Source organism: Aphelocoma coerulescens, chromosome 4A (genome assembly GCF_041296385.1).
Source record: "Aphelocoma coerulescens isolate FSJ_1873_10779 chromosome 4A, UR_Acoe_1.0, whole genome shotgun sequence".
NCBI classification, from domain to species: domain Eukaryota; kingdom Metazoa; phylum Chordata; class Aves; order Passeriformes; family Corvidae; genus Aphelocoma; species Aphelocoma coerulescens.
The window spans coordinates 18,129,841-18,156,320 of NC_091018.1; the positions used below are offsets into that span (position 1 = coordinate 18,129,841).

General features: G+C 48.3%; 2 protein-coding genes and 1 long non-coding RNA gene across 5 annotated transcripts in view; 1 reads left to right on the plus strand and 2 right to left on the minus strand.

Moving 5' to 3' along the window:
* Nucleotides 1–812: 812 nt before the first annotated feature.
* Nucleotides 813–12,906, minus strand: PRPS1 (phosphoribosyl pyrophosphate synthetase 1). The gene is made up of 7 exons (XM_069015607.1): nucleotides 12,633–12,906; nucleotides 10,281–10,464; nucleotides 9,840–9,938; nucleotides 8,087–8,211; nucleotides 6,187–6,360; nucleotides 5,226–5,385; nucleotides 813–2,909 (listed from the first exon to the last, which is right to left on the minus strand). Exons 1-7 carry the CDS (start codon nucleotides 12,752–12,754, stop codon nucleotides 2,817–2,819), a joined length of 957 nt encoding a protein of 318 aa, XP_068871708.1. The 5' UTR covers nucleotides 12,755–12,906; the 3' UTR covers nucleotides 813–2,816.
* A 340-nt stretch (nucleotides 12,907–13,246) lies between these two features.
* LOC138110556 (uncharacterized) lies at nucleotides 13,247–19,570 on the plus strand. The gene is made up of 2 exons (XR_011150981.1): nucleotides 13,247–13,582; nucleotides 16,083–19,570. It is a non-coding gene; the product is annotated as an uncharacterized lncRNA (long non-coding RNA).
* A 2,699-nt stretch (nucleotides 19,571–22,269) lies between these two features.
* The window catches only part of FRMPD3 (FERM and PDZ domain containing 3), a 32,186-nt gene continuing 27,975 nt past the window's right edge, over nucleotides 22,270–26,480 (minus strand). For all 3 annotated transcript variants that reach the window (XM_069015612.1, XM_069015611.1, XM_069015610.1), the window contains one exon: nucleotides 22,270–26,349. In XM_069015612.1, the coding sequence (XP_068871713.1) occupies nucleotides 23,477–26,349 (2,873 nt within the window). In that variant the 3' untranslated portion in view covers nucleotides 22,270–23,476. The remainder of the gene's footprint in view (nucleotides 26,350–26,480) is intronic.

Consider the following 26,480-nt stretch of genomic DNA (forward strand, 5'->3'; position numbering starts at 1 on the left):
TAACTAAGAAAACATTGTATACACTAATAGCAATGGTCTCCTGTGTACAAATGGCTGTAAAGCTCTGTTCTGTTTTGCTGTCAGAGAGGGTAAAATCTGCTACATCATCCTGACAAGACCCACAGCACCCACCCTGCTATTTGGGGGAAAAAAAACCCCATTTTTTCCACTTACTCACTGGCCAGTACTGCAAGACATTTTAACAGATGGATGACAATTGTGATTCTCAGCAAATGTCTGCCTGAAGCCATGGTCATGTTCAGTCTAGACCTGGAAGTCTATTTGTAATACCAAAGACCTTTCTCTAGACCTGCCATCTCATCCTTCTGACTTCATTTCCCATCTGCCACACAAAATGAGAAAGAATCAGGGTTTAGTCAGAACAAGTGCTTCTCAGGACATAATCTTGCTGTCTTCGATCATCAGCTTTGTGCAAGACACTTACAAATTCTCCATTTGTACTTGTTAAAATATTCAAGCTTCCCCCACCTGAACATTATGTGAACAAATCTGCTCAGATACATAATTGAACAGTACAAGAGAAGCTGCACTACCACCTCTGACAATTAAGTCCAGGAAATCAAACATGCACAAAAGCAATTGCTCAGTGCTTGGTCCCACGCTTTTCTTTCCATGCAATGTGAGCAGAGCCAAGCTGAACCTCACAGCTGGCCACATGCACAAGGGTTAAACCAGATGACCTTCCAAGGCCCCTTCCAAACAAAATTACTTCATGATCTGCCCTTAAAATGACCCAACTCGGAAGATTCATGTCACTTAAGATATTTAGAAGCACTTACAGGCAGAGGCCGTGGTTTTTAAATAAAAGTTTAATTCCTTCATCAGGTCTTAACTTTAAACACAAATGCTGCTGAAAATCCTCCCAGCGCTGCTCTGATGTCCTGGCTTTTGGCTCTCAGAGCAGCAGCAGGATGGCAGCAGGGGCTCCCATACAGGAGGTGGGATCACAGACTCTCAGGAGAGCTCAGTGCAGGATGCAAAGCAAAGAAGCAAGAGATGCACAGTTTCCAGACAAACATCAATTCTTATACAAAAAGAAAAGCTCTACACTAATAGAAGTGTTAACATTGCCACAGGACAGGAGTTTAGGAAGGGAGAGAAGTCTTCAGTAAAAGGCACAGCTAAAGAAGTACTTCCCTAGATTTTAACCACATCTTTCAGTTAGTTCCACTTATACCCCAGCCCCTCAAAGTCATGCTGGTTACTCTAGAAAGTAATTTCAAGTTCCTTCTTTTCCCTTTTTCCCTTCCTCCAGCTCAAAAACAAATAAAAGAGGAGTGCTTATTAAAAAAAAAACAAACAAAAAAACCAACCCAAAAATCAAAACAAAACCAGAATAAAACAGTTTGGTCTATAAACCATAAGAGTTCAAGAGAGACTTAGCAGTTTACCTTACGATTGTCTGGTACATTTTCTAAGTATTCAAGTTTCAGATGATACTTCTTACATCCAAGAGCCTCAGCCAGCTCTAGTTTTGGTATTTTTTTCAGGCACTTTGTGGCCTGTCAGGTTGGTGTTAAATCTGCCGTTTTCCCTGTACTATGGATCACCAGCCTCTTCAACCCATTGCCATAAACACTCCTGAGAAGCATCAGACCCACTCCAAGGGTTCCTTCAGGTTTTGTTGTCCTGCAACCTGCCATGCTCCTTAGCTTAAGGTATTTTGCAAGAAGCAATGCTTTCAAGGAAAGGCAGACAATTGAGCAGGACAAATGATGTGTCAGTAACTTATAGGATAACAGGACTGTTAACAGGCAATGAATGAGAGGCTAAGCCAGCTGGACACAAAGCTGTTGTGTTTCAGGTCACCCCAGCATCTGAGCAGGCACTTGCTAGATGCAACAATCCTGCTGCTGTTGGATAAAGAGGCTCTGTTTACTACTGTACTGGTAAAAAAAAAAGGGTCAGGGGGTTGCACAGCAGGTCAAGGTGCAGCTGGCAGTACATGACAGCAGTCCTCTAGTTAGCTAGCAAGGCTAACAGGAAGCTGTGAAATTGAGAAGCTAGTTTTAGCCTGCACTAAGAAACCAAAGCACACAACCATCCCAAGTCCCTATGTCAAGAGTTTTTGGAAAACAACACTTGTCCAGGATGCACCTTCCTCCCTAAGCTAACACAGCACTGCACAGGTGCTGCTCTCATCCTCACTTTGCTGTGTAGCACACTAAAGGGCATTTAATTTCATCAACCATTACGAGGAATTCAAGTTTGCAAGCTACACTGATCTCCTTTCATGGGAGGAAGTTGTAGCGGAACCACCTCCTAAGGTGTCCCCTAGGGCTTCACCAAGGGTCAAGCTTGGCCAAGACACAAGCCTTCCCCACCACTCTCCAAGGGCTCTGTCAGGTACAGAGTGGTAAGACAGCCAGCAGTCTCTTGGGCTCTTGCTGTAGATCCAGATCAACATGTCCTAGAGAGCTCTACTTCCCAAACAATTTAGGGTGTGCATGCCAGATCATCTAACCCTGCCCACAGACAAACCCTCTCCCTCCCCCCCTCAAAATAATTGTGGCAATTAGCCATGTGTCAGTCCTGCTCTCCACAGACCTGCAGAATTGAGTCAGTGCTACTGATCAGCTCCATGCACAGGGTGCTGGTGGAGTTGGCTGTTACAGAGAAGAGCTTTTCCCCTCCAGCCTCCCAGTGTTGGGAACAGAGCCAGTAAGCCTGACTTAAGCAGGAGCTGTGGAGAACTGCACTGGAACAAGCAGAGTCTTCTACTGAACTTTACAACAAGCTGAACAACTTTTGGTTTTAAAAAAAAAAGCCATACAAGCAGCAGCTGACATCTGTTGTTATAAAGGGACATGGCTGAATAGGTAGGAAACGGATTCCCCATTATGAGTCCTCCTGATGGCCTCCGCAAGGATCATTGAGATGTCAATCACCTGGAAGGGAAGAAAGATGCATCAGTGCCATTGAGAAAAGGCATCAAGCTTGAAAGACTAGCTGGGAAGTCAGGGAGAACCTAAAGAATAAACTCATCACCCACATTTATAACATGCCAGATGCAGACAAATTACTTCTACACAGGATTAGGATTTAATTACATATAAGCCCGAAGATACTCTACAAATAGCACTACAAATACTGTAGTTGGTCTGTCAGAGTTACGGTCGATTGTCGCCTTGCTTTGCTCAGACTCCCTAGGCTCAGCCTGTTTACCACAGAACTCGTATTCACTTTGTGCAGAGAAGTTAGGGCAGTCTAAATCAAGATGAAATCACTTCCCTTGAGCCAAGAGGTTTTACCACTGCTGCCAGCAGCCTGAAAGATGAAGCTGCTGTGCTGCAGCTCAGCTCCCAGACGCTGTGCTGGCTCCATCTGGTGGGGTCAGACAGGTACCAGGAGGGAAAGTCAAGTCTCAGCCAAATCCAGCTCTGAATCCCCACAGCTAAAGCATTTCAATATAGTCTAGTAAGAGCCACCATATTCATGGTGCATTAAGGAAACCAAGTGAAAACTACACTTAATATTTTTTATCGTCTGGCTAAGTTCTCTGAAGGGAAGAAAAAAACAACAAGCTGCAGAGTAAAGCCTGTGACTTGTGACAAATCCTTTAGCTCTGTGTTCCTCAACCTTAAACACCAGTGTGTAAAAGTGAGGTATTTAAGGAGAGCCTGGAAAACTGCTCCACTGCAATCTTTGGCTACAGCTATTTACACAGAGGTTGCCAGTTTAACATTTTTGCCTACACCAGCTGCAGTGTGGAGCTTGGAAAACAACATAAAGCACCAGACATGTTTTAGATGTTGCAGGAGTATCATCCAGAAGTCAGTGCTGAAAGAAATACAACCCAACAGCAGCTTGAAATCAGCTTATAACATATTTCCAAAAGCAGCTTAAAATTGACTGCAGCTTCAACCAGCTCAGCTTCCCTTTCACCAGCAGCCCAGTAGTGAGGAAGCTTCTACACTCACACCACGGTATTGGTTGAGTCTGAGTAGTGCCAGAACTTCTCCAAATGCCCGTGTCCTAGATATTTGTGCTGTGAAGCCAAGGCCCATCTGGAATTAAATCTGGCCAAGGATGTCAGGGAAAACAATAATGTTTTCCTTTTGTTACTGATGTATTTGGAAAAATCTAATAATAATGTGGGCCTGTTACTAAAGGGAAGGGGGACCCTGGTGACCGAGGATGCAGAGAAAGCAGTTAGTGAGCCCCTTCTTTGTATCAGTCTACACTGACAAGCAGGAGACCAGGGTAAGGGAACGTTGGAAGGAGAACTTTTCCTTAGTCAAGGAGGATTGGGTTAGAGGACACTTGGAAAGACTTGATATCCACAAGTCCATGGGCCCTGATGGGATACATCCGTGAGTACTGAGAGAGCTGGCAGACATTACAGCCAGGCACTCATGATCAACTTTGAAAGGTTCTGGAGATCAGCAAAGGTGCCTGAGGACTGGAAGAAAGCAAAGCCAGCCCAGAATTACTGGCCAGCCAGCCTCACCTCAATCCCTCGAAAGGTGATGGAGCACTCTGTTCTGGAAGCCATCTCTATGCACATGGATGACACGAACATGATCAGGAATAGTCAGCATGGATTCACCAAAGGTAAATCAGGCTTGAACCAACCTAATCACCTTGTATGATGAAGCAACTGCCTGGATGGGTGAGGGGGGAGCCATGGATACTGTCGACTTCAGCAAGGTTTTTGACACTGTCTCTTGTGAAATCCTCACAGGCAAACTCAAGAAGAGTACAGTGGATGAACAGATTGACAACTGGCTGAACAGCTTCTGGGACTCATGATCAGCTTTTAGCTTTCATAGGGATGGCAAAGGCTGGGCATGAAGTGACAGATATACAACAAAGCTGTCAGCACCAACATCAGAAGTCCCTGCCTACCTCTGTTTCAGCATTGCACATCATCAGCACATCACTCCTCCAAAGGGCACACATCCAACTACTTGCCTACATTGTGGCCCCATTAAATCAGACACCTGATCTAGGTAAAACAAGCCCTGAAAAAAAAGATCTTTTAGTGAACTGTTTGAGACAGTCTGGAACAGAAGCCATTTTGTATCAGTGTAACACATCTGTTACCCCACAGCAATAGGGCCAAGAGAACTAGCCAACACTGATGGCAGTACCAACAGAACCACTGTTGGCACTACACAGTATTTATTGTGGGGTTTTCACCCCCAACAGGTGCACAGACAAGGCTACTGCCCACCAGGTGTAGACAGAAAATAGATGCTCACCTGGATTTTAGGGCACTGCTTCATCTTGTCCTCCTGGGGTATTGTGTTTGTGACTACAACTGCCTCAAAACAGGCATTGTTGATCCGGGAAATTGCTGGCCCAGAAAAGATCCCATGAGTTAAGATGGCATAAACTTTGGTGGCTCCAGCTGACACAAGCCTGCAAGGGAGTAGTAAAGGAGAAGGATGAGTAATTCTCAGCAAGTATTAAGCCGACATTAGTATAGGGCACATGGTAAGAATGACAGGACACAGCACCATGTGCTTAGGGGGCAGGCTACCTTTGATTCCCCCTCTCTTATTGACTTGGGGGAAGAAAAGAGTTTAACAGGTCCCATGAAATCCACCACAGGCAAAGCACACACTGAAAAAACCCCTTTGTTCTTAGCTCTGGAATATTTGGACCAGATCATACAAATCACCTCCTGTAATTTTTGCCTACACAAGGTAGCAGATATTTAATACTGTGTTAATACTTTACTACTGTATTTAATACAGTATGAAATATTTAATATGCAATATTAAATATTATAGCTAATATTTGTCACTAATAATAATTGTAGCTAATATTTAATACTGTATTTCATAGTTAACAGGCTTGCATATATTGGTGTTTCTAGTAAAAGGCATGAATGATATCAAAGTTTGCAAAGCTTATTTCTAATACGAAATCAGCTGATGGACCAGACAACACTTAGTTCTACCTGGCATGGTCAGTGATGGTCCATTTTCAACAGAGACATTTTTCAAATTAAAAAAAAAGACAACCATGGTCTTCTTCCTATTCCCACTGCAAGAACTTTAACTGGGTTTTCTTCCTTTATTTTGTATGACACGAATAATCAAGAAACTGCAGGAGACCTTGTGAAACTCAACATGCAAATAATCTGCTTAACTCATTCCACAGTGTTCAGTAAGAGCAGGTTCCTGGATTAGGAAGGCAGCAGTCAGCCCCACTCACTTGTCTGCAGCGTGGCAGATGGTGCCACACGTGTCTGCCATGTCATCTACCAGGATGGCCACTCTGTCCTTGACGTCCCCCACCAGCACCATGCGATCGACCTCGTTGGCCTTCTTGCGCTCCTTGTGAATGAGGGCAAAGTCTACATTCAACCGATCTGCAATGGAGGTCACTCTGAAGAGAGAACAGTTTCCAAACAACACTTAACTCCACACAGCAGCTTCAATCAAAGCTCTTTCAATATCAAGCACGCTGCACTAAGAGGAGCTGTCACCACATCTGCTACTGCTCCCAAGCAATTAACAAAAGGCACTCTGCCACCTTAGTTTCCCTTCAAGCAGCTAAACTGCAATCTGTGATCTAATCTCTCTCAGTGACAGCATATAGATCTCATCTTTCATCATGACCACTGTAAACTAGGTTGCATTTAAGATAAACAAACCTTAACCAGCAAGGTCAGCAAACCTGAAGTGATCCAAACACTTGGACAGTTGTCATCTTTGTAACACTACACTGGAAAGGCTTAAGTAGTGCTATGACAGGGCTCTACTTTCACTCTTGTAAGCACTCAATCACACAAGTGCTGGCACAGATTATGGCAGGATTACACATCCAGCAAATGCAAATACACCACCTCACATTTATTTCCACTAAAGTGACTGAAGAACAACCTTACTAGAGGGATCTTAACTTTATGTATTGATACTGATGAATAATAAAGAGTTTAAAAGCATTAAGAGTGGAAGGAATAAAACACGCATGCCCCCAAAATATTCTGCACTTTAGATAAGCAAACTCTTAGCCCCACTAGATCAGACTTATCATCCTGGGGGTCCTACACAAGACTATTAAACTAAACTGAAGTATTTAGCTTTGCATATCTCCATAAAATACTGCACCAGCCAAGATCGACACACTTCAGTATAAGAGGCTTTTGAGCAGATTTTTTCATGAGTCAGATTATATCTGGCTGGTTTGGTATTTCATATACTGTGTTATGCAACCAGCTACAGAAATAGCTGAATATACAGAAGGTCCTGCCCAATACACAGACCACAGCAAAGCTACAGAAGACATACAGTGACTACAGTGTGTCTCTTGGCTGCTTGTAATACACCACTTAAAACATTCTGAGGCACAGGAATCAGATCAGCACACACCAACATTTTGGTGCGATGGTCCTTGATTAAAGAACACATCTGTGTCCCTCTACTGTCCACATGTAGCCCTCAGACAGAATCATCAAGGAACAGCCTAGTTTCTCCTAAAAAGCACCTGAGAACACTCTGAGCTGCCCAAAAACTGGTATGTCTGTCTGCAGGGAGATGGGAGATTGTCAGGCTTTCAAAATAGAAACGTGCTGTAACATATGCTGCTGCTTTTTAGAAAGGAACCATCTATCTTCCTCACTCTCAGGGAAGATGAAGAGCGGCAGCAGACTTAAATCACAGCTAGATATTCAAATCCAGAGTAATAAAGTAAGAAAATGCCTCAACAGATTAAGCTTAATTCTGCAAAGAAAGGAGCCTGGATAAGAATGTATCATTAATCAGCAGCAGTAACCTTTCCTTAGCATAGGGGTGTAAGCTACACTATTTCCTCCTTCAACTGGCATAAATACTCCTGTACAAATTGGTTTAGTCCAAGGGATGTAGCTGTTGTGCAATTCCTACCTATGCAGCTGTGATTCCAGAAGCTATTTAATCCTCCACGCAGCCCAAGAAACCTTCTAAACACTCCCTAGGAAGAATATCTGACCACTCTTCACCAGCTGTCCCAGACTGTCTGAGAGAAGGCAGACTGGCAGAAAGAACATGTTTTAAAAATAGGGTCTCAAGTATTCTTAGGAACTGACGTAGACACAGAAGCAGCATCTCAAGCTACCTGTCTGACAGCTCACCTCTTGGCTCCACCAGCATCTGGTGAAACAATGGTGCAGTTCTTCCACTCTGGAATATTCTCTTTGATCCATTTCAGTACAGCAGGCTCGGCATATAAATTATCAACAGGGATATCAAAAAAACCCTGCAAGGAAGACAACAGGAACAGATGTAGCTGAAAGTCACACTCCAGAAACAACTACAAGAAGCCTTCTGTATGATCAGGCATGCAGTCATCACCTTTCCACAGCTTTCAGCTTTCCTTTTTGCTTTCCTTTTTACTTCCCTTGATGTAAGGGCAGTAGTCTTTGGGATACACAGAATAGTAATGTAAGAAGTCTTCAGAGCCAGAAATAGTTCAGCAGCATAAAATAACACTTTGCATCTAACACCTCCACAAAATGAAACTAGTTCTGTCCTAAGGGGTGCAGAAAGCCTGCATCAAATGCACTCATTTCCAGAGCAGCTGGCTGCCTGTTTACAGTCTTTAAAGCTCATTACCCAAACTGTTCACATCTACAAAATAGGCTTGAGCAACATCTGTCTTTAAACTAAGGCAGCTGGTTCCATAACTTTACAGTGACCCTGCAGACTTCTCCAGGCAAACCTCAAAGGTCACTGAATGCCTGAAGCTAACCCTGGAGTAGCAAGCAGGAGAGTGGGGGGCAGCTACTTTTGAGGAATGCTTCAAGGTACAGAGAAAACAGACCCTTCCCACCTTCATTCCGATGCTGGAAGCACATATGCACAAATGATCCCATTAAATCTCACTGCTGCTGCTGCAAGGTCAGCCCCATGGCACACATCAACTCCAAGCTCTTAAGGAAGGGGGACCCCCTTGGGCTCAGTTATTTCATGCTCTTTCTGAGACTCTTCTCAGCTGTGCCCCCACAGATTTTTTTTTTTCATCTAAGACAGTATTTCTGGGCAAATCATACTGAAGTGTGAATGACTGCACTTCCAACTGTTAAAATGACAGCCAGCCACCAGGCAGCAGCTACCTTACCCTTTGCAACAATACAAGAGACAGCCTTCCCTCTGTCACACCCCTCTCAGTTGCACTGAGTTGGGTTTCTTGGTCTTGAGCACTTGCTCAAGGTGGACACAAACAAAACCAAATACAGCTTGCAGCCCCTCCTCTCCCTGGCAAATATTCTTGCCATTTTTCTTACACAGCCCAGGTCAAGACTTAAGTTGCTCTGGGAGATATTCTGTTCATAAGCCAACAAAGTCTATGAATGACTTTCAATTCACCACCAGCATGGCAGAGAACCAAACCCAGCTTATCTGAGGGTGGCACTGAATGGATACAAGTGGGATTGCCCGTCTTGCCAGAGGCAAGCTATCAGATAATCGTCCTGGTCAGCTAAACCCACAAAAGCAGCTGTGCCAGGACACCCGAGGGCAGAACTAACTGCTCACTCCTCCAAGACAACACATGAAGTATCAGAAATCTCTACTCAGAATTTAAGGACACTCTCTGCCTCACATTCCTCAAAGGTCTAGTGAAGAATACACAGTGGCACTGAGTGGCAACAAAGCTGTAGTGATCATTTGCTAGTTCATTTACATAAGACTCAATACACTCAGTCTGATCATGAACAACTGTACTTTCATTTACAGGTTAACCTGTTATCCACCTCCCCATCCGGTCCAATTCCCCAGTCTTGATCACTGCAGTGCCTCAAAAAAGCAGATGACTGGAAAGCTTGTGAAGCAGTCAAGAGGCTCAGAGTGGAAGTGGTTAAATCCTTTCCTGATTTTTGCTCCTACCTGAATCTGAGATGCATGCAGGTCCATGGTGATTATATGATCTGCACCTGCCACAGAGAGCATGTTTGCAACCAACTTGGCAGAGATTGGAGCTCGACTCTAGTACAGGAAAAGAAAGACAGTATAAGACAAGTTCAACTCCTTCATCAAGATGTCAGCCTTCTGCTTCCAGGCAGTGATTCACAAGCAGTTACTAAAAGGAGCACTCATTAACATTGCATCTTTGCACCAGCTAGTGACTAGACTTTAGTATATTTTCAAGAAGAACTAGACCTTTATGAAAAGATCATTTTGCAGTCCAGTATCCTGAAGTTTAAAAAACTGAAAAGAAGTTGCATATGCAGAGGAGGCAACAAAACTGCATTTAAATCTTCTCCAGCAGTCAGGACTTTCAAGGTGTATATTTAACTTCCCTGTAGAAACCTATACCACATGCCTTACCTTGTCCTTTTTGTCCTGCCGAGCATAAGGGAAGCAGGGGATGACAGCTGTGACTCTGCTGGCTGAGGCAATCTTACAGGCATTTATCATGATGAGGAGCTCCATCAGATTGTCATTGATCTCCCCACAGCCGCTCTGCACAATGTAGACATCCTCCCCACGAACACTCTCGCCTATTTCCACGCTGGAAACAGATGAGAACAGAGTTGTAGCCAAACACAAATTATAGCACAGCCATCACCTGTGCCTGCAGAGCAACCAAGGCACTGCACTCCCAAGGGTCTGTGGGTGACAGTGCCACATAATCAAGGCTGTTGAGCAGGAACACTGTTGTTTATTTGCTCAGTGGCTATTTTACAGCGCTCACTGATCAGATTTAATGGTCCAGCCAGTAAAGCTAAAAGCACTCAGCCTGTACTCTCGATCTCAATGCAAGCTGAGCATGTAAACACCCAGAGCAGGCCTTGTTCCCCTGGACTCACAAGCACAGCTACCTCTAAAAGCAGCAGTGTACAAAGGAGCAAGGACCACAGCCAATTACCAGACAGAGCGGGGTCAAACTGCTACCAAAGCAACACCGCAGCCAGTTATCAGATTGAGAGTCATAACAGCCATTCACTGGCTCCAGCAGAGAAGCACTCCAGCACTTCACTCTGGAAAGGCTTTTGGGGTTAATTTCCTCCTGGATGCAATGCACACTAATCCCTGAATACAAGCCAAAGGTCCTGTTTGCCAGCAGCAAAACGCCAGCTCCAGTGCACGTATGGAGACACCTGCACCAGAAACAGTGGAAAAGAAACCACTTCACTTGTATAAGCCCTCAGGGTAAGTTCTGATTTTATTATTTCCTTCTCTGACCTTTCTGATCTCTTTTTCCAACTTTTTTTGATGACTGTTATCTATTTATAGCCTTACTGCTCAATATCCATCAGCGAGCTGCTGTCATCTTTACTGCACACTGACTTACAGGATGCATCCATCTCTCATGGAGAGTTTCAGTCAGTGAGAACTCTCTGCTGGGTAAGTGTCTGATTAACAGCAGTCATCCCCCAAGTGCCATCTCCAATATTAGGGTGATTTAAGACATTTATGGTACAAAAGTGGCTATGAATTATTCTGTTTAAACAGTCTTACTCTTTTGGGGAAGCACCTGGTGTCAGTTTATTAGGGTAAATAAGATGTCTTTTAAGTCTTCAAGTCGAATTACTGGCTGACATAGGAACCTGCCAGCCAGCCAACTAGATGGGTAAGAGCAATTAATAAAGAACAATGAGAACAGTGCAAGGGCTGTAAATCAAACGGAACTTTCTGTAACTCCTCTACAACTCTTTGTACTACCACTGAGGTTTTACAATCAATGCCCATGCAAGAGAAACATAATATTGTACGTCACATGTACATCCTGGATTTTCGTGGAAAAAAAAATTACTGTTTGCAAAAGGAGTGGGTTGGAGCAACCAAGGTTCTTCATATTATACTCTGTGGTGTATACACGGTTAGTGTACTCACTAAAACAAGCTTCAGGAGCTCTGAACAACTTTAAATCTCCTTTTTATCTTTACGTAGGATGGCAGCAAGATTTTTAAAGCACAGATACATAACACAAGGCAAATGTTAGGTTTCAGAGCTTGAGCGAAACAGACTGCACGACTGCAAACGCGTCGTGGGATGCACGGAGGTGTGAGCCTTTTCTCTTTTCTCCAGAATTCTATCAATACTTTTTAAGACTCTGCAAGTCTTCAGAGTAGTTTAAAGATACCAGCTACATACTAAGCACCAAAATATCAAGCTTCAAGTCATCACGGCTTAGCTCTAGGCACGAAAAAGCCCAATCAGTGTAGGTGTAACTCCGAGGGGTGCCATCCCATCAGCTCGCGGCTTTGGGGTGGAAGGGGTAAGCTCCGGGTGGGGAATTCCACCGCTCCAACACTTGCCACAGCGGCCAGCTCACACAAATCCTCCAAGTTCAGGAGCCCCGCGTGCGGGGGAAGCCCCAAACGCGGCGGTGGGAGCCCGCGTGGGGCCGGCGCCGTGCAGCGGGGGCCGCTGGAGACACGGCCCGGGCCGCACATGGCTCCCGGGGCGCAGCGCGGCCCGGCGGAGCCCCGCACCGATACCCGGCTCTGCCCGCGGGGGCCGTGCGCGATGCACCCGAGGGCTCTGGGCCAGCAGGGGCCCGGCGGGAGGGCCCCGGGGGTGTCTCAGAGCGCGGCTCCGCTGCTGGGCCCGACCGCACGGCCCCCGAACTACAACCCCCATCAACCCCCGCGCGGAGGCCGCGCCGTGCCCAGCACCGCAGCGCCGCGCGGCCCGCCGGGAGCTATAGTGCGGCCGCGCCCCGCCCCGACTCACCATGTCTCCTGGTTGCTGAACTTCTTGGTGACCACCTTACCCAGCTCCAGGCCCAGACGGTCGGCGATCTTCTGGGACAGGTCCTGGTGTGAGCTCCCGCTGAAGATCTTGATGTTGGGCATGGCGGCGACTGCGGCAGCGGCGCCCTTTTTCCCCTCCTCCTCGTCGCTCCGCCACGCAGTGCCCGCGGCTGCGGCGCGGGGACCCGCCCGCCTCCTGCGAGGACGCGGCACGGTGGGTACAGGTCACGCCAGTCGCCCCTACGCCGCCATCTTACCCCTTCCCGCCTGCCGCACCACCCCTTTATAGCCTCTCTGCCCGAGGACACGCCCCCTCTCGCTCCCCATTGGCTCCGCCGCCGCAGGGGGCGGGGTCCCGCTCTCCCGCACAGCGGCGGCGGGCGCGGCTTGGGGCACCTCCCTCTCCTTGAGGGCGCGGGAACGTGCGCGCGGCCGCCCGCTGGGGGCGGGGCCTGGGGCAGGAGGCGGCCCGCGATTGGTCCCTGCCTGGCAGCCTGGGCTGCGATTGGCCAGGACGGCCTCGGCCGGAGCGCGCGACCGGCCCTGCCCCACGTGGCCGCGGCGGCAGCCGCCCCCCCGGCGGCCATGATGGCTGCGAGCGCGCCGGGGGGAAGCAGCGGGCAATGGCCCCGCTGCCGCCTCAGAGCGCCGCGCCCGCGCCCCCCGCCCGCCTCTCACCGCCGGACCCGCCGGCTGCGAGCCCCGCGGCGCCGCGGCGTTTGTTACCTCAGCATGCCGGCGTGCCCGCGCCCGCCGCGTCCGTCCCCCGCCGCCCTGCGCGGCGCTGCGCTGAGCTGGCGTCACCCGGCGGCCCGCGTGTGAGGCGGTACCGGCTGACACCGGGTGGCACCGGGCCCGCTGCGGCACCGCCGTGCCCCGGGACGGGCCGGGCGGGCAGCGCTGCGGAGGCCCCGGCCGTGCCCTTCAAAGGTTGTTTTGGTTTTGGATCCGCGCTGCAACCCGCGTGGGGGCTATTTTAACAGGGTGATTCACTTCTATGGGGTTCTTACGTTTATAGTCAGGATTTTGTACCCAATTCCATACCGAATTATATATATTGATACATATACATACATAGATACATATACAGATGTGTGTGTATATATTTATCTGTCTTATATATAATTATATATGTAACTAACTGTAGACTAATACCAAATTAGTCTTCTGTGAACTGTCAGCTGGTATGTTACTGCATTATGCCCATTAATTTATCTTTAGCGAAAATAAACATAGTGCTTAAGGGTTTTTAACCTTTAAACCTGGATTGTTAACCTTTAAACCTGTATATCATTGAATCATAGAATGTCCTGGGTTGGAAGGGAATCACAAGGGTTGTCAAAGTCCTGCCTCCTGGCCCTGCACAGGACACCCCCAAAAATCCCGCCAATGTGATTTTTATAGTGGTTTATTCTCATTCTAAATTTCTGATCCAGTCTCTATTCATTGTTAATAGGCCAATACAGTCCTGTCCTTTTTTAAAGACTTAATTACCTGAAATTACTCCTCACTATTTTGAAGGAAACGATACTCAAATTTTAGCTTGTATGTATGTACTATTATAAACCCTTCAAAAAAAGGCCCTGTGGTCCAACACAGAAAATGCAGGAATTGATAATTGCTCACGTTTCTGTGTTTCTGTCAGACACACAACAACCAGCAAGTCCAGTGTAATGATGACACCAAATCAGTGACTCTGCACTCCCTGTCTGTGCTTGTTATTTTCCCCACACAGTGAAGGAGGAACATTTACACATATATATAAATATACAAAAGAAATATAGAAAATAAGCCACAGCCAGCTTGTTGAGAGTTTTCATGCAGTTGTGTAATTCCTATTCGTGTTATGTGACTGACTGAGAGACAGTAAACTTCTGCAGTGAATTTGACATTGATTTGCTTCAAGTCCTTGAGAATTCAACCAGAAGAAATCATCCACAATCAAGGGGGGGCTGGCCCTGTTTTCTTTATTTCACCTTACAACTGTCCTGGCCCCAGATGCTGCTGCCATTATCCCCAAAGACCCATAAAAACCATACTTTGAGGAAGTTTTTCTATAACACTTTGTACAGTGTCATTAAACTTGGGATTCATCTGGATTAAAATAGATGCTGATTCCCATACTTTGCATTGATGGAACTGGAATATCAGTATGTGGTAATTTTGATTATTTTCTGGTGTAGCTGTAGCAGTTGTGAGATGCTGTTACACACAACAAATCCAGGCAATGAGGAAGGAAGAATAAAGCCCTTTCCTTCTAATTTGTTGCTAATCATTGCTCATCTTAACAAACAAAATTAATCTTAGCAGTGAAGAAAACTTCACTGGTGGGTAGTTACCTGATGGTTCAAGTGATGGCATTTGTGGATACCTCCCAAATTTCCAGCAGCCACATTCTTGCCCCAAATCCACATCACTGCAGCCATTCACCACTGACTCCTGGACTTTGGTCTGGGGCACACCTTGGTTTTGAAGTATTTGCTTCACTCTTGTTTTAAATTCCATTTTTTTCTCCCCCATTCTTGAATACAGAATGACAGTCCTCTGTTCCCCAACATCCCAGGCTCCCCTCAGTTTATTTGTGAAGCAGGCACTGGGAACCTGAGCCTGAAGGCAGCTGAAGGTGTATTTAAACATGCAAATTATGCCTCTCATTGATGAGCCCTTCCTGGCTTTCCCTACCCAGAACTTTGGAAGTAGCTTTCCTATCAGGTTCCTCCTGGCATCACAGAAATACGACTTGCAGGAGAGAAAAATCTGACCAAAAAAAAGAAAGGAATTAATTCCTGAATCCTAAAACCAGGAACGGGCAACCTGTTATGTGTAAAATCAAAGCTATTTTTTCCCCTTTCCGAGCTGGCGGCCAGGTGTGTTTTCACACCCACCTGCTTCCCTCAGTCTTTCAGCCTTTGTAAATTAGACAGCGCTTTGTTCCTGAGGACAAAAGTCCACCTCCACTAACGACTCACAAAGCTCTTGGAACAGGATAACCTCAGGGATTTGATTAAGGAGAAGCTCTTAATGCACCAAAGTCTAAGTTAAACAAAGCCAAAAACTCGCTCAGGAGGTTCCTCAGCCACAGCTTGTCTACCGAGCAGTTTGCTTTGCCGTGCAGGGACAAGGAGAAGCAGCTTTGAAGAGTGAGAGGTTTATCTGGTTCTTGGGATGAAAGGAGACTGTGTGGTTGCATCCATTGAAAAACAAACTCGCACTGGCTTGGGAGTCAGATTTTCTGTCAAAGGATGCTCAGGGAAATGATCACAGATCATGAAAGTGCATTGGAGTATCTGAACTCCTGTGTGGATGCCCTTATTCAGAATGAAAGCACCTCATTCCAGCTGGCTTGCTTCATTCTGAAAGCAAAATGCAATAAATTGAATTACTTACTTTCAATCTAAAGAATTTTATTTAATTTTCCTGTTGTTTACAGTACGGACAAGCACAAGCTGGCCTGGACAAGCGGAAAGGACAAGCTCATAGCCTGAGGTGCTGTGTTCCCTCAAGTTCTGTAAACCGTGAATTAAATTACCGTCCAACTGAGAACCTGAAAACACACAAACAGCAAAAAAATCGTTTTTACTTACCTGATTCTAAGGAGATGCAATTAATCAGAAATACCTTCGTGTGTCGCAAGATGGGAATGCATTTTCCAGGAAGTTTTAAGCAGCACATTAATAGCATCGAATTTCATGGCCACGTCAATCAAGACAAGTAGCCCGTGTCCCCCTCTCGGCACTTTCCTGCATACAATTGCCACTCAATTACCACCAGCCATTAATCAGGAGCACATTTTCATGCAAAAAAGCCGGTGGCTGAGGGCTGTTATTTCTTTCTGTTGCCTTGTGACTTCAATGCTTCACAGCCGATTCTGTTAATGAATGGCACTCGATGGAAATAACACCGGGCTCTGCCCTTTTGCCTTGGTGGCTGAAAGTCGGAGCCGGAGAAGAGTGGAGGTCAAAAAAAAGGTGATGAAAAGTAGAGGCAGAGATAGGGTGGGAGGACGGATAGGAAAGTAGAGGCTGAGAACAAAATTAATGCCAAAAAAGTTTGGAAGGCTGAGAAATAGAGGCCAAAAAGGGGTTAGACACCGGCATGAGGGCAGAAGAAGAGGCTGGCGGAGAGGGGGAAAGTGTTTAGGAATGGTGCTCACCCTTAGCACTGTAAATATTCCCAGAGTTGCACAGGACATCGCTGGACCACACCCACCAAGGAAAAGCACACCATTTGTCAGGAAAAGGCGAAAACGCTGGGAAATAAATGGTACTGTCAAGTTTCCACTAGAAAACAATCCAGACCTAGAGATGTGAGAGATCGTTTTTAAAGGATCCTGACTGGTTCCCTTTGTGTTCCTGATCTTTCCACTCGGCGTTTTTACTGTGCCTTTCTAAGGAGCCCAGGTAAAAGTTTGAGGAATGAGCCGTCTTGCCTTAGGAAGAGGTGAATATTCATTAGATTTAGGAGTATTTCCAAGGTGCTTTTCGAAAGCGGGATTTAGTAAAGCATTGTAAAATGTCCTGACCTGGTGCATGTTCCCAGCCCTTTCATCTTCTCACCAGCCCTTGGTATGGGCAACAAACCTTAGAGGGGCAGCACTGGAATTTCTGCCACTTCGGGCATGGTGTGTTTGCTTTTTAATAACTTTAATATTCCCGCTGCAGAAAGCCCCCTCCATCCATTCTGTATGTGGGGGACAAGTGACAGCAAGGGGCACCCTCTCAGCCAGCCTGGGAGGCTGTGCAGCAGCTGCAGTGGGATGAGGTGTCTGCTCATGCCCTGACATGGAATTACATGGCCGGACACAAAAACCTTTGGAAAAGTTTCCTATCAAGTGTACAGGCTGTTTTCATGTATATTAGATGTGTTTGGGTGCTGTAAATAGGCTGAGATACCTGTGTTTCCAGGCAGACTTCTCCCATGTCCACATAAAGCCATAGGTGTCCTGCCCAGCCCCACTGTGACTGGCCATGTGAGGAATTTGTTAGGATATTTCACACAGGAATCCAGACACTGTGCTTTAAATGAGGATAAAATTTAGACATTACTCATTTCCATTTGACTGTCAGCTCCCTTGGGCATGATGAAAGCAGCAGTGGGTCCCAGCTATTCAGCTCACTCTGCTGTTGTATCTGGGGCTCCTGCAAGTCCTGTGTAGTGTTGCCAAGACCTTGGAGAGGATGGAAATCCCGACAGGAGAATGCGTCTGCTCCGCCATGGGGATTAGAGTTCAAAGTGCTCTCAACCACGGTGCCCAGTTGTTGTCTCCAGCTGACAGTGACCAGCAAAGTCCATGGAGACACAAAACCTATCTTGGGACTGCTGCTTGAGGCCTGCCGATTTTCCAGCCTCTGCCTTTGACACTTTAACCCCTGACAGCCAGGTAGTGAGGTTAAACCTCAGCTGGCAAAGCAGCACCACACAGCTGAACAGATAAAGCAAAAGCTGCACAAGCAAGCAACGCAAAACAAGGAATTCATCCCCTGCCTCCCATGGCAGGCAGGTGCTCCAGGAAGGCAGGGCCCCATCACATGGAGCAGTGACTTGGGAAGACAAACACAGAATGTCTTCCCTTCCTCCTTCTCCCCAGCTTCATGTGCTGAGGGTGGTGCCGTGTGGTCTGGGATATCCCTGGGCTCAGCTGGGCTCAGCTGTCCTGGCTGTGTCCCCCCCAGCTCCTTGTGCCCCCCAACCTCCTCACGGGTGAGGGTGAGGAGCAGGAAAGGCCCTGGCTGTGTGTAATCCCTGCTCAGTGATAACTCAAACATCCCTGTGTTATCAGCCCTGTTTCCAGCACAGAGCCAAAACCCAGCCCCACAGCAGCTGCTGTGAAGGAAATTAACTCTACCCCAGCCAAAACCAGCACACCAGGTCTTCTGTTGGTCTCCTGAGCATTAGAGGGACCAGCAGAGGCCCAAATTCTGTTCCTTTCCTAGCCGTCATCACTGATAGAGCCTTGTTGAGGACTCCTTGAGAGGAGATTAAGGGAGGGAGTGGACTATGGGGGTGCAGGGACATCAGATGCCCAGGAGTGCATGCTGTGGCTGAGCCATGCTCCTGGGAGCTGGGCAGGTCCTGGAGGAAATCTGCACCAGCTGTGAGGCTACAGGAAAATATGTGGGGTGAAGGCAGTGTGAGAAGGGCAGGTGCTGTTGGTGCTGCTCTGAGAAGGTGCTGAAGGGCAGCAAACACAACCTGCCACTCTCAGACAGATTGCTCTGGTGGGAGGGGATGCAGAAAAATTGGTTTATCTTTGTGCAGACACACCTGGAAACAACACAGCATTTAGACTTGCTTTGACTTCCTGGGGCACAGTGGCTTTGAAGAGAGGAACTGCTGATGCTAAATGACAACCAGGCAGTCTGTGGGGAGATAAACTAGATGGGCAGTGAAATGGGAACTAGATTTGGGGGGAAAAACCACTTAATTCTCTGTGCTGTGTTACTGAGGTGCAGTTTTTTGAAATATCCGTGATTCAGAACCATTAAGAAGAATGTTTTACCTGGACTATTTCCTTTGAGAGTATTTACAAGTCCCCAACAAGTTCAGGGACTGCACCTAAGAGACGAGTACAGCAACATCATCCTTCGGGGTATGCACCAGTCCAGCTGCTCTGTTCACACAGGGACATTTGGCTGCTCCTGGATAATATCCCTGTACAAATAACAACATTCTGATGGTGTGCTTCTTGCCCTCTAGATGGTACTAAGCACCGAGTCTGAAATCGCTGATTAAACTGCCTGCTTTCAATAACATTTTCGGGCTCTGGGGGTTGTTATCAAACCTCTTGGCTTTTCCATGTTTTTGATCCACATCCAGCTTTATAAATAGGTGGGTTTTGTCCCATTCAGTGTCATCGTTAGTTCAGCATGGGAAATGGTGTGATGCAGATTAAAATAACGAGCCTGGAGGCACAGAGAATGTGTGTGAGTCTCAAGTGCTGCCGCCTTTGCTTTAGACAACACATTCAACCCCCGTACAGAGAATGACCCAGTTCCTATAGGGTTTTTTTTTTTGTGTTGGATCCTTATTAGACTTGGCTTTTATAATTCCTGCAGGCTTTGGGATATATAGAGAGAACACACATCAACTCCTTCCTCCCTGATAAACAGAGAGCAGTTCATGGTGCCAGGCAAAAAGGTGTACATTGGATATCATCTGTAGCTAGGAAATTGTTTGCCTGGCTCAGATTTCTCCCCAGGTGTGGCATTCTGCTTTGCTGGGCTTTCCCCTGCAGACACACCTACCCACAGGGCAGCAAAACCATCAGGCAACTGATGGCAGGTCCACACTGTCACCTCTTCCCCGGCAGGAGAGCCAGGGAAAGGCTTGGGTGAAAACACAGACTGGAGCTGGTCAGTGGGTGCTCACCTTGGCTCAGCTGAAAGGGATCAGGCAGGGCTTTGTTAAAGCACCCCTTTCTCCCCAGCTTTAGGGCAGGAGAGTGTCCCAGCGTGGCCACAGTGCCCAGTGCCAGCACTGAAGGGGTGACTGCTGCTGCCTTCCCCTTCTGGGGGAGAATTAAGCCAAAACAGCCATTAAAAAAAACAAAAGTGACCTTGGCAAGTCAAACAGTTCGTTTCAAACCTGTGTGAGATATCTGCATTTCCACAGCAACAAAAATAGGAGGTTTTGCTTACAAACAGTGTCTTGTACATCTAAGAATAGCCACATTTCCAGAGTTCTTAAAAAAAGACACAAATGCTAGTTTGGATATTAAGATTAATATATTTAATCTTTCTTGTTTGTAAAACAAGACATAAATTTGCGTATAGATATAATTTATATATTTTTTTTATTTATATATACTATATACAGACAATAAAAAAATTTTCCTCTGTATTAGACTGAGAGATTTATGGAGGAATGATATAGGCATAACGGGGAGCTTTGAAGAAACTCAGAGTTTCGTAGTAGGTAATTCCTAGGGAAAAGGAAAACACGTCTCCCTGTCAGCCTTCAGCACTGTAACAGGCCTTGCCCACCATGGAGTGAAGTTCCAATTGGCTCTTCCATTGGATATTTGCTACATGGTTCTTGAAATCAGGCTGTCCCCCCACAGCAGGATCCTCTGTGCCTTGCTGACAGCCACGGCCCCAGTCCAGGACAGCCATGGGCCAGGGGAGGTTATTGCACTCCAAGGATGCGCACGTTAAAAGCACATTTGTGCATTTCCATAGCTCCTATGGAAGAACAAGACATTTCCAATGTGCATATTTATCAAAAAGAATAGAGATGGGAAGCGACTGCTCGCACGGAGATCCCTGATCATCCCCAAGGGCTGGGGCGAGCTGGCTGCGTTGGACAACTGCCCTCGCTCCCGTGAGGCCGAAGCTGTGACCTCCTGCCCGGCTGGAGGGGGTGTGACGGGGACAGGCACCGGGATCCCGGCAGGATGTGAAGTGCAGTGGGTGGTAGAGTGAGGGCAATGCAATGTGTGACCTTGCATTTCTCTCCTTGCTCTGTTTTGGAGGGCAGGTGGCTGCAGGGAAACACCAGTTAAGGCTGTCTCATTGATTGTGTCTATTACCAGACTGGGAGGAGGAGGGGAACACAAATAGGAATCATTTTACCATTCACTTAGAAATTAAAAAAATAACCAAACCCCAAAACAATCAAAAAAACCCCCACTCCAAGTAAATAACCACCTCACAGAATTAAATAATGCTTCTTATGGCAGTCAGCCTGGTGAGGACAGAAAAAGAACCCCAACACCCTGGCAAGGAGGACAGCCCCTACCTGGCTCACAGTCAGAGCTGATCTGGGGCTCCTCTCTGATGGTCACAGTGAGAGGAAATAGGAGAAGGTTTGGGCTGAGCCTTGGAGGCATGAACATGACCTCTGGAGAATGGTGTGAAAGTGGTCTCCCCATAGCTGCTAGCCCAGCTTCTGGCTTGCAGTGGTCAAAGATCAACCAATCTGGGTTCCTTGCAGGATCTCTAGCATGGATTCAGCCATCCAGAAGGGGAACATAGAATTGTTTAGGTTGGAAAAGATCTCTAAGATAATTGAGTCCAACCACTCCCCCAGCACTGCCAAGCCCACCACGTCCCCAAATGCCACAACTAAATGGCTTTTAAACATCTCCAGGGATGGTGACTCCACCACTTCCCTGGGCAGCCTGTTCCAAAGCCTGACCACCTGCAGTGAAGAAATTTTTCTTACATCCAATCTAAACCTCCCCTGGCACTTGAGGCCTTTTCCTCTCATCCTGTCACTTGTTACCTGGGGGAAGAGACCAATCCCCACCTGGCTGCACCCTCCTGTCAGGGAGTTATAGAGTGATAAGGTCCCTCGAGCCTCCTTTTCTCCAGGCTGAGCCCCCCCAGCTCCCTCAGCTGCTCCCCATCAGACATGCTCCAGACTCTTCCCCAGCTCCATTCCCTTCTCTGGACACGCTCCAGCCCCTCAATGTCTTTCTTGTCATGAGGGGCCCAGAGCTGGACACAGGATTTGAGGAGTGGCCTCACCGGTGCCCAGTCGGGGGGATGGTCACTGTCCTGGTGCTGCTGGTCACACCATGGCTGGGACAGGCCAGGTGCCATTGGCTTCTTGCCCACCTTGACCAGCACCCCCAGGGCGTTGTTGTGACCCAGGGGCAGGACTCAGCACTTGGCCTGGTTGACCCTCATGCAACTGGCCTCAGCCCATGGACCCAGCCTGTCCAGATCCCTCTGCAGAGCCTTCCTGCTGTCCAGCAGATCAACACCCCCACCCAAACTGGTGTCAGCTGCACGCTGACTGAGGGTGCCCTCGAAAGATACTAAACAGGACTAGCCCCAGTACTGAGGAACACCACTGGTGATGGCCCCAGCTGGATTTAACTCCATTCCCCACCACTCTCTGGGCCCGTCCATCCATCCAGTTTCTCCAGGAGAATGCTGTGGAACACAGTGTCAAAGGCTTTACTAAAGTTTAGGCAGACAACATCCCCAGCCTTTCCTTCACCCACTGAATCACCCTTGTCACAGAAGGAGACCAGGCTGGTGAAGCAGCACCTGCCTTTCCCCTGTGCTGGCTGGGCCTGATCCCCTTGTCCTGTATGTGTGTTGGCACTCAAGATCATCTGCTCCATGACTTTCTCGGCACCGAGGTCAGACTGACAGGCCTGTAGTTCCCTGGATCCTCCCCGCTTGCAGGCATTAAGCCCTTGCCTTTGGCACAGGCAGTGCCTGTGCTCAGGACTAGAGCACTGGTGCCTAAGATGTGAGAGTAGAGCCCAGTAGGGTGCCCTAGCTCTGTCTCAGGATTATGGCAACCTGCCCATGCTAGGACTACTTCCCAAGCCCTAGCATAGCAGCACGGACTTGCACCCCAGAGATCCCTTCTGCTGCTAATTACGTTGTGTTTGTGGGCCAGGGAGATCCTGGAGGCAGAAGAGTTGTTTACGTGGCAAGACACAGGTTTGGCTCCAGACTGCCCAAGAGAAGCCAGGAGATCTCAGCTCAGATCCTGGTAGCTCACTGGCCCACCACAAACTGTGACAAAGGTCTTTGCACGAGCGAGGCCCAGAACCCTATGGAACCAAACTAGTGTGGAGGCAGGGTGCCTGTGCCCCCCAAGTACCGTCACCAACAAGCCAGAGTGGGAGAACAAGCAGAGAAGCTGCTTGAGCCCCTTGACCAGCTGATTGCACAGCTTTAGGGCACGGATTCACCCTTCAAACCCATCACCAACACAACCATCCGTTCTGCAGAGATCAAAGAGCGTCTTGGCTACCGCAAACCCCGGTAAACGTGGGCCTGCAGACATCGCATCCTCACCAGACCTGTGAGATTTGAGAGCATGGCAGGGCACACACTGGCTTGTTGGTCTTCACAGCTGGCTTTACTTATTGATCAACGTCTTTAGGGAGCGTGTGAGAGTGCTCATGACAGTGGCGACCGTGGCTGACTGGCGGGCGAGCTGCTCCACAGTCTGCTGGTGGCTCAGCATCCTGGCCGTGGACTCCTCAGCAGCCTTCAGGAGGAAGGTGTAGTTTCTCACCACCTCCTCCACCTTCGTCAGCAGCTCTTGGCGCTGGGACTCCGAGCGCACGACGTACACCAGCCTCACAAAGGTCTCGATGAGGCTGCTTAGCACCTGGAAGCTGCTCGTGATGGCGGAGAGCATGTGGGTGGGACTCTTGTCGACGGCGGCCACGCGGCGGCAGGACGCCCGGAATTCCTTGAACTTGAGGGCCAGCTCCTGCTTGTACTCAGCCAGCTGGGAGATGTAGGGTTTGCAGTCCCGGACCTCAGGGCTCAGCACACACTGCCTCAGGATGGTCAGGAGCTCGTTGGTGTCCAGCTGCACTTGCAGAAACCCATTGGGAAAGCTGTAGGCATGGCCTCGAAGGGTGTTGATCTTTGCCAAGCTCCCCTCAAAACTGGAGGTCCTTAAATCTATTTCCTGGGTCTGGCTTTCATTGGGACTGCTGCAGGCTGTTGCGTCTAGGACCTGAAGAGTCCTGCTCATGACTGGGACCATCTGATTGTCCAGCTTCATTCCCGGGAGTATCTGCATGGGGATGGAATAGGACAGCTCATCCTTCTCACTCCCATCATCTGCAACATCGCATTTTCTGTAGTAGAAGCAGTACCGGATGGAGCAGCACTTCTCATCCTCCATGTCTTCATCCCGCAGCTCAGCAGGACTTGGGTACATCTCCTCCTGGACAGAGAACACTGCTGGACCCTTCTGGTTCTTTTTCTCCTGTGCTATCTGGACATAGGAGGGGTCAGCCACTCCAGCGGCTTCCTGGATTTTGCTCTTCAGAACAGGACAGAGGATGCTGGGCTCAGGCTCTTTCTGGGGACCTTTCTGCTTGGTTGTGTAGATGTTCTGGTAGATGTCAGAGGACAAGGATGTCCTATCAGTCTTATCTATTTCACTGACACTGTAGCGACGCAAGAGCTTCCTGTAGTGGGGTGCACCCATGCACTCCCCTCGGGAGGTGCACGTTGCCAAACAGGACATGCCGTTCTCTGGATCTGACCGGTAGTCTCTGGACTCTAAACTTGTGGATCGTATCCGTTTGCCTTTGGAAGGGCTGCTCATGCTTGTCAGCCTAATGGCTTCTACCTGCTTCTGGTCATCTGCAACTTTATCCCTGCCTCGCCTCTCCAGTTCTGGCATCACCAGCTGGTTGGGGGGTGGCCTCATTCCCCTGCAAATCCGCTTGCAGTCACAGCTGCGCCTTTGCTCCCTGGACATCCCTGGGACTTTTTGCACAGGACTGCTCCTCAGCTGGCAGCTGCAGCGCCCAGGGGCAGGGGGGTGCAGATATTCCTGTGGCGGGAGGTCACCTTTGCTCTTTGGCTTGAGCAGCTCTTCAAGGAATTCCAGCTCATACTGCTTCACCTTCTGCAGCTGGGCCTGCCGCTCGTCCGTCTCCTTCTTCAGCCGGGTGGGAAATGTTGCAGAGAACAGGTTCCTAAGTCTGAAGGGAGCTTTTGGGGCTTTGGGTTTAGCTGGGACATCAGCATCTTGTTGGGTCACCTCCAGGACTTTTTCTACTTTTTTGGAAGGCACAGTGCTAATCTGCAGGCTCTCGGATCTGGGCATCAGCTGGATTGGCCCTTTGGCTTCCTCACTGGTGCTCCTGAAAGTGCTACCAGGTGCTGGAGGGTGCACATTGCTGCTCTCAGCTTTTAAGATTTTGGCCGAGCTTTCCTGTTGTATTTTCTGTCCTTGGTTTGAAGGAGCTGTGTGTTTCTGCAAGATGAGGCTTGTGGCTTCCTCACCTGCCTTCTGACCTGTCTCTCCACTTGCAGCTTTTCCTGGAGCATCTCTACTCACTTTTTGCTGGTAGCTTTTAGAGGCAAAAGTCTTACTGGACGTAATTTCCTCACCTGCTGAGGTGAGGTGGAAAGCTTCAGCCTGACTGCCAGGAGCTTCTTTAGGACTTGGAGAAACTTCACAGTGCTGCTGCGGAGAGAGCTGCTGCTGCTGCTGCTGCTGCTGACAGTTGCATAATGTCTCTGCAGTTTGTGGACCTCCTTTAAGTGTCAAAGGCTTGCTGCTGGCTGGTGCACAGCTGCTGGTACCATTCATGTTCTGGTCTTCTTTTAAGGCTGATACCACTTGGGGAGCTGAGGCTTTTGCATTTGCCACCTGCTGCAGAGCAGCTGAAACGATGGCTGGAGTTACACTGCTTTTCTGATCCAGGAGGAGCTTGGAGCTTGGCTGCACCTCTTTGGGCATCTTCTCTTGCAGATCCTGTGTCTGCTCCTTGCTCGGGGCTGCTGTGGCATGCAGAGATACCTCAAAGGAAGCTTTTGTGTGACCTGCACCTTTGCACTCAGAGCTTGGCACTGAAGCCCCCTTGCTCTGCTCACTCAGCTGGGGGGTCAGCCCCGGCTGGGCAGCTGAGGTGCAGCTCCGCTCCCCGTGCTGCTGCTCCTGTTTGCTCTTGCAGTTGGTAAGGCTGGGACTTTGGGTAGAGAAGGCTGCCTTCAGTGAAGGACTCGGGTCCTGGCGGCTCAGGGGGTGGGGTGAGGTGAGAACAGCCTGGGCAGCGCAGCTCTGGATTCGGAAAGGCAAGTCCTTCCTGGCCAGGAGGTTTTCTTTGTTGATGTGTTGAGTGAGGAAGTAGGCTGCGTTCTGATGCTGCTTCATAGCAGAGACCATCTCCGAGACATCGGTCAGCTCTGAGGAGTTCGTTTCGTGGCCAGAGTCCAAGGATGACTCAGGAGTGATGGCAGCCAGGACAATAAGACCTGAGGAGGGACACAAAGAAAACCCCACAACAACCCTCACACCACAGTGCTGTGTGGAGGAGAGGGGAGCTCCTTGCAGCAGGAGGGTCCCAGGAATGCAGGGCACATTGGAGAAACTTCTGTGACTTCTC